Below are 14,494 nucleotides of genomic sequence, written 5' to 3'. Positions count from 1 at the left end.
TTTGTTTTTAAAACTTTGAGTTATAGATTCTTTCCCTTCTTCCCCCTCATCCACCCCCACTGGGAAGATAAGCAATTCAATATAGGTTGTACATGTGGAGTGATGTAAAACATTTCCATAGTGATTATATTGTAAAAGACTAACTATATTTTCCTCCATCCTATCCTGCCCCCCCACTTACTCTATTTTCTCCTTTGACCCTGTCCTTTTTCAAAAGTGTTTGCTTCTAACTACCCTCTCCCCAATCTGCCCTCCCTTCTAACTTCCCCCCATTATCCCCTTCCCCTCTACCTTCCTATAGGGTAAGATACCCAATTGAATGTGTATGTTATTCCCTCCTTAAGCCAAATTCAATGAGAGTAAGGTTGACCCATTCCCTTTTACCTTCCTGCTCTTCCCCTCCATTGTAATAGTTTTCTCTTGTTTCTTTTATATGAGATAATTTACCCTAATCTATCTCTCTCTTTCTCCTCCCAGTATATTCCTCTCTCACCTCTTAATTTTATTTTTTAGATATCATCCCTTCATATTCAAGTTATCCTGTGCCCTCTGTCTATGTATACATATATACACATATGCACACACTCACACATATATTTATACACACATATACCCTCTTGTATATACATATGCATAGATAGATAGATAGATAGATAGATAGATAGATAGGCCTATATATTCCCTTCAACTATCCTCATATTGAGGAAAGTCTCATAAGTTACAATTATCGTTTTTCTACATAGGAATGTAAATAGTTCAACTTTATTAAGTTCCTTATGATTTCTTTTCCCTGTTTACCTTCTTATTGATTCTCTTGTTCCTTGTACTTGAAGGTCAAATTTTCTGTTCAGCTCTGTTTTTTTTTTTCATCAAGAATGCTTGAAAATCCTCTATTTCATTGAATATCCATATTTCCCCCCGAATCATTATATTCATTTTTGCTGGGTAGGTGATTCTTGGTTTCAGTCCTGATTCCTTTCACCTTTGGAATGTCATATTCCAAGCCCTTTGATCCTTTAATGTAGAAACTGCCAGGTCTTGTGTTATCCTGATTGTGTTTCCACAATACTCAAATTGTTTCTTCCTGACTGCTTGCAGTATTTTTCCTTGAGTTGGGAACTCTGGAATTTGGCTGACATTCCTAGGAGTTTTCTTTTTGGGATCTTTTTCAAGAGGTGATTAGTGAATTCTTTCAATTTCTATTTTGCCCTCTGGTTCTAGAATATCAGGGCAATTTTGCTTGATAATTTCTTGAAAGATGGTGTCTAGGCTCTTTTTTTGATCATGGCTTTCAGGTAGTCCAATAATTTTTAGATGATCTCTCCTGGATCTATTTTCCAGGTCAGTGGTTTTTCCAATGAGATATTTCACATTGAATTCTATGTTTTCATTTGTTTGGATCTGTTTTATAGTATCTTGATTTCTTATAAAGTCATTAGCTTCCAATTGCTCCAATCTAATTTTGAAGGGATTATTCTTTTCAGTGAGTTTTTGAAATTCTTTTTCCGTCTGTCAAATTCAACTTTTTAAGGCATTCTTTCCTTTGGCTTTTTGGGCCTCTTTTGCCATTTGAGTTAATCTTTTTTTTTTTTTTTTTGCTTTTTTGGAGAGCAATTGGGGTTAAATAACTTGCCCAAGGTTACATGGCTAGTATTTTTTTGTGTGGGTGTTAAGTGTCTGAGGCCGGAACCAAACTCGGGTCCTCCTGACTTCAGGGCCAGTGCTTTACTCTCTGCGCCACCTTGCCGCCCCAGAGTTAATCTATTTTTTAAGGTGTTATTTTCTTCAGTGTTCTTTTCTTTGGGGGGGGGTATCCTTTAGCAGGCTGTTGACTTGCTTTTCATGATTTTCTTGCATCATTCTCATTTCTATTTCCAATTTTTCCTCCACTTCTCTTATTTGATTTTCAAAATCCTTCTTGAGCTACTCCATGGCCTATAACCAGTTCATATTTTTCTTGGAAGCTTTTGATGCAGGAGTTCTGTCTTTGTTGTCTGCCTCCCATTCCATGCTTTGATCCTTTTTGTCCCCAAAAAAGAATTTTGTGGTCTGATAGCGCTTCCTCTGCTTGCTCATTTTGCCAGTCAATTACTTGACTTCTGAGCTCTTTGCCACAGTAGAACTCTGCTTCCAGATTGGAGAGAGCTTTTTTCCCAAATCACTGGGATTTTCACAGCTATCAGAGCTATTAGGAGGGTGCCCCCTCTACAGTCCCCACAAGCTCTGGCACACTGGCCACACACCCCAGGACTACCACCCAACACCATGATCCAGATTCAAGCATGTCAAAGCAAGAGTGATTACCCTCTGAATGGTTGCTTGGTCCCCCTATGATCTGCAGGCCAGGAGCTCTGGAGGCAGCCACTGCCATGCCTCCTCCACTTCTTGCCCCAGGGGCAGCAGTCAGATTGTGCTCTTCCATCACCGGGATCCAACAGAATTCCTCACTGACCTTCTACTTTGTCTTTGGCATTTTATGGGTTGAGAAGTCAGGAAACCACCACAGCTGCTGGTGTTTCACTCTCCTGAAGTCTGCTCTGGCTGCCACTGGTTGGAGCTGCCCTGGGGCCAGAACTGTGTGGCTCACATGGGACTATGCTAGGCTCCCAGTCTGGTGCAATAGGCCTTCCTGTTGGCCTACCAGGCTGCCTTCAGCAGGAGATTTGTTTCTCTCTGTCACTTTGTGAGTTCTGTAGCTCTAAAATTTGTTTGCGTAATTTTTTTACAGGTATTAGGAGTGGTTGGAGGGGGAGCCCATGCCAAGTTTGTGCTTTTACTCTGCCATTTTGGCTCTGCTTTGGATAATTTCTTGAAAGATGATGTCTAGGCCCTTTTTTTAAAAATGGCTTTCAGGTAGTCCAGTAATTCTTAAATTACCTTTCCTGTATCTATTTTCCAGGTCAGTTGTTTTTCTAATGAGCTCTTTCACATTTTTTCTATTTTTTTTCCATACTTTTGATTTTGTTTTATTGTTTCTTGATGTCTCATGGAATTAGTAGCTTCCACTTGCCCAATTCTAATTTTTAAGAAATTATTTTCTTCAGTGAGATTTTGTACCTCTTTTCCCATTTGGCCAACTTTGCTTTTCAGGGCACTCTTCTCTTCATTAGATCTTTGTGCCTCTTTTGCCATTTTACCTATTTTGGTTTTTTAGGTATTGTTTTCTTTAGTATTTTTTTAAACCAAGCTGTTGACCCTTTTTTCATGGTTTTCTTGTATCACTCACATTTCTTTTCCTAGTTTTTTCTCTGCTTTTCTTACTAGATTTTTAAAATCCTTTTTAAGCTATTCTATGGCCTGGGACCAATTCATATTTTTCTTTGAGGGTTTGGATGTAGGAGTTTTGTGTCTTCTTTTGAGTTTGTGTTTTGATCCTCCCTATCACATAGAACTTTCTATTGTCAGGACCTTTTCTGCTGTTTGCTCTTTTTCTAACCCATTTCTTGACTTTTAACTCTTTGCTAAAGTATGCTTCTGCTTCCTGAGTGGAGGGGGCATTGTCACAGGCTTTAATTTTTTTTTTGTGCAGCTATTTTCAAAGGTAATCCTCGGGACCTGTAAGTTTTCAGTTCTTCCAAGGTAGTATGATCTCAAGAGAGGTGTGCCACTGCTCTTCTGCTCTGTGTTTTGACCTGTGAGTGACCACAAGCACTCTTTTCTGCCCTGGAACTGTGATAAGAATCTCTGCTCCCCTGTGGCTGCAAGCTCTGCTGGTGCTAGTGCTTCTCCTTGCCCTGGGACTGAGACCCAGGACTGAAACCCAGATCCAAGTATGGACAATGCAAGAGTCTTTCCTCCAGCACCAGAAGGGGGTGTAATCTCCTTGTAATCTCCTTCTGACCAGTTGTTTGACCCCCTTTGGGGTCATCTTTGGGCTGAGAGGTCTGGAAACTGCTACTGCCCCCACTGATTCAGTTGCTCCCAAGGCCGGCTCCTGGTTTGTTGTGGCCCAGTCTGCACTGGTGTAGCCAACACTGGCCTGTCCTCTTCTCTCACCATGGTGTAACAGATCTGTCTTGTTGATCTTCCAGGTTGTCTGTTGAAAATTATTTCACTCCCTCCTTTTGTGGGTCCTACCACTCTAGAATTTGTTTTGAGGCATTGTTTAAAGGTATTTGGAAGGGTTTGAGAGAGAGCTCAGGCAAGTCCTTGCATTTTCTCTACCATCCTGGCTCTATTTCTGTCATGCCTTTGTTACTGCAAAGGTAGCTTACTGATGGGTGTAGTGCCAGTGCAATATTTACAATGTCCATGATCACAATCAAGACTGTGACTATAAATATCACACGTTGTTTGACCACAAAATATACCAGATTCTCCAGGTAGAGGACAGAACTGGAAAATTTATTTAGACACCAAAACACTGTATCCCAAAACCAGCAAGCCGATTCCATCATAGTACCAAAGATATTAAGAAACCATAATAACACTGAGAGCCACAGCATCCTTCAGCCTTCCCACAAACCAATACAAGATCGATATCTACTCATGAGCCTGACTCCTTGCCTGAGTGTCTTCTCTCCCCCACCCTCTCGCTAGCTCTGACCCCCAGCTTCCTGTGGGCTCTGCTTCCCTTCAGCAAACTGCTCCCACCACAGGCTCCATGTGACTACATTCAGCCTATCAGAGAACAGAATTTATCTTCACAGCAGGGAAGCTTTCTATGGGCTCTGCTCCACCATTTAGCAAATTCCCTCCATCACAGGCTCCATGGATTACATTCAGCCTATTAGGAGGCAGAGTTTACTTGTAAAGCAGGGGAGGTCTTCAAACTCCCCCCTAGCTCTGTTAAGGGGCAGGGAAGATCTTCAAATTCACATTCTCATTACAGTGGGTGTACCTGCCTCAAGTCTCTCCTCACCGCAATCCATCCTTCATTTATCTACCAAAGTGGTTTCCTAGCTCAAGTTTCCAACCATGTCACCTCCCCCTAGTTCATAAATTTCAGTGGCTCTCTGTTGCCTCCAGGATTAAATACATAATTCTGTTTAACATTTAAATCTCTGCATAACCTATCCCCATCTACCTTTACAATCTTAGTACACATATTATTATATGAATATTCTAGCACATATTCTTTGACTTAGTGACATGGGTCTTCTGTGCTGATCCATGAACAAGATACTCTGTCTCTCAGCATCTGGCAGTTTCTCTAGTTGTTCCCCATGGCTGGAATGCTCTCCCTTCTCATCTTTACATCTTGACTTTACTGGCTTTCTATCTTTTATAGAAAGCCTTAACACTTCTAAATTCTAGTGCTTTACCTCTTGTAATTAATTACCATTCATCCTGTATATAGTTTGTATGTATTTGTCGTCTGCCCAATTAGATCATGAGCTTCTTGAGGGCAGGTAATGTCTTTTGCCTCTTTTTGTATACCCAATGCTTAGCACAGTGCCTGGCATAGAGTAGGTGCTTAATAAATGTTTATTGACTGTCAAAAACTGTAGAGTAAACTCCTACTGTATCCTAGGCATTATGCTACATATAGGGGATACAAAGACAAAAATGAAATATTCCTTACCCAGAAATTTATACTATAGAGGGGAAATAAATATACATATAAAGAAATTAAAATATATGCAAAGTAAATGCAAAATAATTTCTGGTGAAAAAAGAGGGAATAGCAACTAGGAAAGATCAGGAAAGTCCTTTTGTAGGAGATTACACCTTAGCTGAACTTTGAAGGAAGCTAGAGCTTCAAAGCATCTAGATGATAAAGTGGATAGAGTGTTGGACTTGGAATCAGGAAGACCTGAGTTCAGATTTGGCCTAAGACGCTAACCTGTGACCCTGGGCAAGTCACGTAATCTCTGTTTGCCTTGGAGCAGGCAGGTGGCTCAGTGAATAGAGTATTGGGCCTAGACTCAGGAACACCTGAGTTCAAATTCAACCTCAGACGCACACTAGTAGTGTGATCCTGGGTAAGTCACTTAACTTCTGTTTGCCTAATACACTGGAGAAAGAAATGACAAGCCACTCTAATATCTTTGCAAAGAAAACCCCATGTGGGGTCACAGAGAGTCAGACAGGACTGAATGACTGAACAGCTAGAGATTCAAAAAGGCGATGATGAAGAGTGTACCCCAAGCATAGGAGACATCTTGTGTTGTCATAGAGATGAGAGGTACAAACATTGTGAATGAAAATTGTCATGTATTCCTCTTGAGGATTTTGAAAAATATCAAAGTTTTCACTTCAATATTTTGGATTACAAGTGAACATTATTTCTATAAATAACTTCTGCCTTTGATTTTACTTTGTCTTAATCTGAAGCATATATCAATCTGTCTATTAACTAACATGCACAGTGTAAAACAAAATTCTATTGCTGCAAGGGTTTTTTTTTATTTTGACAAATGTCATATGATCTTAACTACTCCAGGTTTGTAACTCAAGTTTTGGATCTCTATGAGCTTCTGGTCCTAAGCAAGCCCTGTCATTGGAAGCCTCATCTAAAAATAGGTCATGCAGCATTCCTTTTTGGGCACATGAATAATTCAGATGGGGAATTTGAGGCATTTACATTCTCTGCCTCAATTCCCCTATTCAGTAAATTGAAGATAGCACCTAGTTTTTATTTTGTTTTTCAGGAAAATTATGAAGACTAATGGGATGATCATGAGGTCATTGGAAAGATTCATCAGTTCTCCCTAAACTTGAATAATGTATTCCTTGTACATTTTAAATTTTAAATTAAGAATAATCTAAGTCATATTTAGCAATGAAAATCTAAATTTGAATTAATTCAGAAAGGCCTATGGGTTCTTCAGGACTCTTAAGAAATTTTAAAAGTACAGAATAGAGGGGCAGCTAGGTGGCACAGTGAATAGAGCACTGGTCCTGAAATCAGGAGGACCTGAGTTCAAATTTGGCCTCAGACACTGACACACTTACTAGCTATATGACCTTGGGCAAGTCATTTAACCCCAATTGCCTTGCCTTCCCCCCTTCAAAAAAAAAGGTACAGAATAGGACATTTAGCAGGTAACTGAGTCTGGTTGACATCTATTCAGTTTGACATGGCATCTTATTACTGATGTCCTTGCATTGAGACATTCATTTGTTTAAAAAAAATAAGTTAAAAATGTGAAAAACAGGCAATTGAGATGCTAAAAAGAAGTAAGACTTTATGCAGCTAGTATGATAATAAAGGTAAGAAATGAAAGGATCAAAGAGTCTAGTAAGAAATATTCAAGGAGCACCAATATAAGATAAAGGTTGTGTTTTCCACAACAGTAAATGTAGTAAAGTATTACCTCATGCTGCTTTTGTGGTGAAGTATCCAATGAAGTCCAGAGCATTTTTTAAATTAAAATTATTCTTTAGATATGTATTTTTTAAAAAGGTAAAAACTTAACTCATTTTTTTTCTCAGAACAGCTTCATAGAAGGAAGTATCTCAGTTGCTTGATAATGCTAATTTATTGAGGGCCTACTTTATGCTAGGCGTTGTCTTTCAGTAACTCATGTTCTAATGATTCATCTTAAGTTTTTCTCTCTCCACAGTATCCTTCATGTCATAGCCTTCTGTCTAGTCTATAGTTCAGTGAGACCAGAATATTATATTCTATAGAACACATTCTACAGTATTCCAACTCTTTCTTTACTTTTGTGTATGTTTTTTGCCTGTTGAATTCCTACATGGTTTTTGGAGTCCATTCAGATGATACTTCCCCTGTCATCATCAGGAAGAGGTAGCATAACAGGGTGCTGGATTTGGAGTCAGAATCTGGGTTCAACTTCTGATTTTACCACTTTCTACCTGTTGCCTTAGCAAGTCATTTAGCCTCTATGAATCTCATTTTCCCCATATTTAATATAAAGGAATTGAGCTAGATGTCCACTAATATCCCTTCTAGCTTGAAATCTCTCTTCCTAAGCAGGCTTTTCCATGAAGCCTTGAATTATCTCCTCGGCCATTAATAATGTGGCCCCTTAGACACTTAAGTATTATTTTGAAGTATAGTTATTTTTGTGTGTCTTTTCTCTTTTTACTAGACAGTAAATTCCCTGAGGGTTGGGATTACGTTTAGCTTTATATATCCCCTTGTTGTCAAGCATGATGCTCTAAAGACAACAGATGCTTTAAAATACTTGTTAAATTTTAAAAATTGAAATTTCATTTATATTTTAAAAACTTTTTAACCAAGTATAAGGGCAGCTAGGTGGCACAGTGAATAGAGTGCCAGGCCTAGAATCAAGGAAGACTCATCTTTTTAAGTTCAGATCCAGTCTCAGACACTCTACTAACTGTGTGACCTGAGCAAGTAGTCACTTAACCCGGTTTACTTCAGTTTCCCCATATGTAAAACAAACTGGAGAAGGAAATGGCAAACCACTCCAGTATCTCTGTCAAGAAAGCTCTAAATAGGGTCAGGAAGAGTCACTGAAAAATGACTGAAAAACAACCATCAAGTGTAATGATTGATACATATGATATAGGATAGATTTAATTTAACAAGAGAGCTACTTTAGCTTTATTTTCCTTTTACTTTGGTGGAGGTGGAGCTTGTGATTCTGAGCGTGAGATGTCTGTGTATATAGGATTCATCCAGAACTATGTGTTTGCTGTTGCAGTTTTAAGTCTCGTACTTCAGATCTTTCTCTTCACCTCTGCCTCCCCCCTTTTCCTGGCTTTTTTTCCAAGATTCAGTTCGAATTTTGCCGCCTGCAGAAGAAGGTTTTTCCTGGTTCCCCTTGCTGCTAATGCCTTCCCCCTGAGATTACTTTCCATTTATGCTGTGTGTGTGTGTGCTGTGTCTGCTGAGTTATTTATGTGTTGTCTCTTTCAGCAACAGGCTCTTTGAGGGCAGATTGAGTGTTTTTGCCTTTCTTTTTATCCCAGTGTTTACCACTGCTTTGCACGTAATATGTATTTGATAAGTGCTTGTTGACTGACTGACTGACTGACTTGGACAAATCACTCTGCCCTTCATTTACCTCATCTGTAAAATTAAGGAGTTAGGCTAACCAAGCTCTAAGTTTTTTCTGACTAAGTTCTACAACCCTGTGATCTAATTTAAGGTTACATACCTCTGTGGCCCTGCTTTTCCCAATAATGTGATTTGATCAAAACAATATCCAGCATATGTGTCACATTAAGAATTTGCAGTCTGTTCTAGGTAATAATTTTTGTTTGTGGTGACAGGTTAATCCAGTGAAAGTTTTAACTTTTCTTCACTTGAATTTGACTGTGTTCCATCAGTGCTACTGCAAAATTTGTGCTTGTACCTGCTAGTAATGGTTTCATTTTTACTTTTGCAGGGATTATAGAAGGAAAAACAGAGATTTCCAAATGAATAACAGAAAGGAAGATATGGAGATTGCCTCCCATTACCGTCATCTTCTTCGTGAACTCAATGAGCAGAGACAGCATGGAATCCTCTGTGATGTTTGCATTATAGTAGAGGGGAAGATCTTTAAAGCTCACAAAAATGTTTTGCTTGGGAGCAGCCGCTACTTCAAAACGCTATACTGCCAGGTACAGAAGACTTCGGATCAGGCTACAGTTACTCATTTAGACATTGTCACTGCACAGGGCTTTAAAGCCATCATTGACTTCATGTACTCTGCTCACCTTGCTTTAACCAGCAGGAATGTTATTGAAGTGATGTCAGCTGCTAGTTATCTTCAGATGACTGATATTGTGCAAGCCTGTCATAATTTTATAAAAGCAGCTCTTGATATAAGTATAAAGTCTGATGCATCTGATGAACTTGCAGACTATGAAATTGGGGCTCCTTCCAGCAGTAGTACTGATGCATTGATTTCAGCAGTAGTAGCTGGTAGGAGTATTTCTCCATGGTTAGCTCGGCGAACAAGTCCAGCAAATTCCTCTGGAGATTCAGCCATTGCCAGTTGTCATGAAGGAGGAAGCAGCTATGGGAAAGAGGATCAGGAACCAAAAACAGATAGCCATGATGACATTTCATCGCAGTCTTTGTGGACTAGTGACATGGGATATGGGTCTTTACGTATTAAAGAAGAACAAATTTCACCATCACATTATGGTGGAAATGAATTGCGTACTGTCAAAGATAGTTCAGTACAGAACACTTTCTCAGAACAAGGTATAGGGGATGGTTGGCAGCCCACAGGCCGTAGAAAGAATCGAAAAAACAAAGAAACTGTACGTCATATTACCCAACAGGTAGAGGATGACAGCCGGGCAAGTTCTCCAGTGCCATCTTTTTTATCTGCTTCAGGATGGCCATATAACAATCGTGACCCAAGTAAGCTTTTCATTTTTAAATCTATTTAACTACAATAACAAAGAAAAATGCTCGGTAATTTATGTTGAATTACTTCTTTCCTTTTTGGAGTAAAGGAATATTTGAGTAAGTGGAATAAGTCAAGATGTTGGTGTAGTTAAGAGCATTAAAAACAGATTATGAAAATTTCATTGCCTAAGATGTCAATAATGATACTCATTTGGTGAGCACAATTATCCATTTAGTGGATTACATAGCATATAAATCTCAAACTAGTTTCTTTCTATCCCCCAAAACATTTGATGGATGCCTCTCCTCATGGTAAGTGGGTATTCTCAGAGATTATAAAGTTATATTTTTAATATTAATTTAATATAAACATAAACATAAAGGCATTTCTGCCAGAGAAAATAATTTAGTTTATTTTAGAGTCAAATGTAAATAACTTTGGTGTATTTAAGTCTTTTGAATCATCAAATTGATGAATTTTCTCCATTAGTACATTTGAGAATTGACTCTATTGGAGACAAATCTGCTGTTACATAATTCTTGTCTATACCAAAGAATGATACAAGCCCATGAACCTGGACGTGTAGCAACAGTTATATGCATAACTAAGGAAAATTAGTGAGACAATTTAGATGCACTTTTATAGATTCTCAATTTGAATGTTATATTTAGGTTAGTAGGAGGTTTTCATTGTTTGTCCTGTAAGCACCTTTCATTAGTACTAAACTCATTAACTTAATTTTAAAAAGTGACACATTTCTAAATGAGAAAAAGGAACAATAAATAGGAAAGAAATATGGGCAGAAATGGGTTGCTTACCTTGTTCCTTTTATGGCTGCCAACATTTCTTATTCTTTATTCTGAATATAATATACCTATTACTTTTTTGGTGTAAAGTCAGTGTTCAGTAAAAATGTCACTTTAATTGGTAATGTTTTTTTCTTAGAATTATATTGTCAAATATTCCAAGCTTAGGTGAATTACATGAATGAGACACTAGTGTTACTCTTTTTCACTGGATGAATGTGTGGTATTTTCTAAGTAATTCAAATTCTAGTAGGCATGACTTTTGACTTTACATCTTTATGTTTCATTCCAAATTTTTCTTAAACAATTTATTTATTATATGACCAGGGCAGGAAATTCATTATGACATATCATTTATAACCTTATTTCTTCTAGTCTTAAGTGGAATAGCTAAAGATATACAAACAAGTGAGAATTTTTTCTATAAAGACACTTTTCCTTTAGTTCTCAATCAGCATATTTGTTCCAAAAGAAGAATTAAATTTGCTTGAAAATTTTCTCTCAAATTGTAAGAATTAAGATATCATATGATATGGAATAATATTTTTTCTATTGACTATCAAAAGGGATAGTTATTTGAAGCATTAAAGGAATAAGTGATTATTAATTGACATATAGTTTTCTGTATAACCTTTTATCAACCTTGAATTCACAGGAGAAGTAACAGTAAAATAATATGTCCTTAGAAAAAATCTTTTCTGTTGTGGAGTACTCAAATGGCCATGGAGACTCTTAGAGGTGATTGAACAGTTATTAATGTGGTGGTATCTTTTGTGCTGTATGTAGAACTAGAGCACACTGTGATATTATTCCATCATGTCACTTGGTGTTGAATAAAATACCTAAACCAGAGCAATTTCATCTAAGGGTATTTATAACATATTAGATGATCATATTATTACTAAATAGGACATGTTTGAAGCTACTGAGTTTTCATATTTTTACCTTGGTTGTTTAGCAGTAGAAGGTTTTTTTAGAATCAAACAAGTGATTTTGACTTCATGTACTTCATGTAGTCTTAAATCCCTTGAGTTGCCAAGGAAACCATAAAATGCTTCTGCTTGGATTATTTTGAGTTGCTAAGAGAAAAGGTCTAAAGTTGGTGATTTAATCTTGTGAGTATTTTTGCTCTCTTTATTGGGCAGTTAGTCATGTAATTAACATTATGACTGTATACCTGGTCATAGTATTTGAGAGTATTAAATGTTGCACCTGATAGAAATCAGTTTATCTTCATTGAAGGTTTATGTAACATTCCTAAACATGTTTTTTTTTTTCCCTTGTGCAGTTTGCTGAAAGGAGAAAAAAAGCTGTCTCTTTTCTAAAGGAATGTGTTCATAATGTCTTGCTAATAATTCAAGCTGACTCAAATAGTTCTGATTCAGGATTCCTTTCTAACTAAGGAAACTACTCCCACTCATAACACTTTGCTTCTCATTGCCTGAAGCTTTCAGTGATTCTATTACCTATTAACTTTTAAGAGTAAGACTGTTATATTACTGTGTTAATGATTCTCAAAACAAAGCAAAACACATTTTAATTATTAGATTCCAAGGAACTACTCTCATTGAAACTTATTTCTAAGTTTCCTCAGGTAAATAGTTCATGGCAAAGAACAGTTTAACATGTCAATAATTTGTGCACACATAGTTATGTCTTAAATAACAGTACAAGTAAGCCTACTTGGCACAACCTATACCTTCCAGAAATGTTAAATGGAAATAAAATATTTGTAAATTGAATTTTTAAAAAGTACATGAGGGGGGCAGGTAGGTGATGCAGTGAATAGAGCACTGGCCCTGGAGTCAGGAGAACCTGAGTTCAAATTCGACCTCAGACACTTGACACACTTACTAGCTGTGTGACCTTGGGCAAGTTACTTAATCCCAATTGCCTTGCCTTCCCCCCTTCAAAAATAAAAGTACATGAGGGAAACTTAGATTTTTGTATTGAATACTTTTTTTTAAGTATTTATTTTATAAGCTACAACTTTTCAGTGCCAGATTTTCTTAAAGTGAGTTGTAATTGTGATAGAATTTTTAAATGTTTAAAAATATACTTTCTATATCTATAAGGCTGCAAAATTTGTGTGCACAGTATCAAAAGTTTAATGGAACTTTGGGCTTTTGGTAGAATCAGGAAACTTTAAAGGACTTCACTAAATAGTCAGTGTCTTAAAGTATTTCAGTACGTTAAAGGGGTCCATGATTTCATCAGTGTTAATATTCCTTCCTTGGACATAGATCCTAAGTTCTGTATACCTTAGTAGACTATCTTCATGAACTAATGTGGCTAAAAGCAATCATTACCTAGTGACATTGTAGTGCTGAACTCCTGTAAACTGAGGCTAGTCCTTTGACAAGACAGTCCATTGTTAACCTATACTCAAAACTTTTCTAGCTTTGTAGAACCTACCAGAGTTTTTATCCTGGTGCTCTGGGTTATTTCTACTCCATGATGAGGCATTGCCTCCTGCCTTCCATTGGCATTACACATCTCTCATCCTAATAAGTGTTTACTCATCTCTTATTTCACCACTATTTTAGAATTTTTCCCCCCTTGTTTTTTGGCCTCTTGAACATTAAACCTAATTTTTCCGTAGGATATGGATATAACTGGATTATGTTCATAATCGATTATTTGAAGGGAAAGGAGAGAGACAGACAGACAGACACAGAGAGAGTGCACCACACTGGCAACATTGCTTGCTTTTGGTTGGCCTTTTTTTCTGCCATAGAATTATTTCAGAGTAAGAGAAGAGAACTGTCTAATTTTGTGGAAGGAAGAAGGGAGACTGTTCTGAGGGATAAGGAATGCCCTTAATGTCCTTCTACTTATTTTCTGTCCTAAGAAGCCATTTTAGTACTTAACTAAAAGTTATTCTTTTATATCATATAGGATATATGTGTATACATACATATGTGTGTGTATAAAAATTTATATAGAACCAGCATGGTGCAATGTGAAAAGCAGTGAAATTGTTTTTAGTAGACCTGGGTTCAAGTTCCAATTCTACTACTTACTAGCCCTGTGACTGTGACTAAACAAAGCTTCCTGATTTGTATATTGGAGATAATATTTCTACCTACTCCCCAAAGTAAGGATCAAATGAGAGAAAATGTGTGAATTGCTTTATAAACTACAAAATGTTTTCTTTTTAAAATCTATTTTGTCATTTTATTTATCTTTTTATTAAATTAAGTTCAGAATTTCACAATTTTATAAACAGATTAAAAAAATAAATTTCCCCACTTCCATCAGGCTTTGTTCATCTAACACAGTGTTCATTAGACCTTAAGATGGAGTCCTTGTGTCTCATTAGAACCTTTCTGATAAGTGACATTCCACATTGATTCTGTTTTAGCTTTGACTTCCTGATGAGTCAGGTTATTAGTATATTTGAAAGAATGTTGTAATTATTTATAGCTGATGACCCAAAGTGGGCTTTTAACTATTTTACATTAA

The 14,494-nt window shown here is 37.1% G+C and overlaps 1 protein-coding gene across 4 annotated transcripts in view; it reads left to right on the top strand.

The window, feature by feature from the left end:
- The window catches only part of ZBTB46 (zinc finger and BTB domain containing 46), a 136,551-nt gene that overhangs the window by 51,098 nt on the left and 70,959 nt on the right, over window positions 1–14,494 (top strand). For all 4 annotated transcript variants that reach the window (XM_069072639.1, XM_069072637.1, XM_069072636.1 and 1 more), the window contains one exon: window positions 9,267–10,234. In XM_069072639.1, the coding sequence (XP_068928740.1) occupies window positions 9,298–10,234 (937 nt within the window). In that variant the 5' untranslated portion in view covers window positions 9,267–9,297. The remainder of the gene's footprint in view (window positions 1–9,266; window positions 10,235–14,494) is intronic.

This window comes from Petaurus breviceps, unplaced genomic scaffold, assembly GCF_028583685.1.
Source record: "Petaurus breviceps papuanus isolate PSGF00001 unplaced genomic scaffold, PetGlider_PUasm1.0 90847, whole genome shotgun sequence".
NCBI lineage: Eukaryota > Metazoa > Chordata > Mammalia > Diprotodontia > Petauridae > Petaurus > Petaurus breviceps.
The sequence above is the reverse complement of the archived record's forward strand: the minus strand, read 5'-3'. Positions and strand labels throughout refer to the sequence as shown.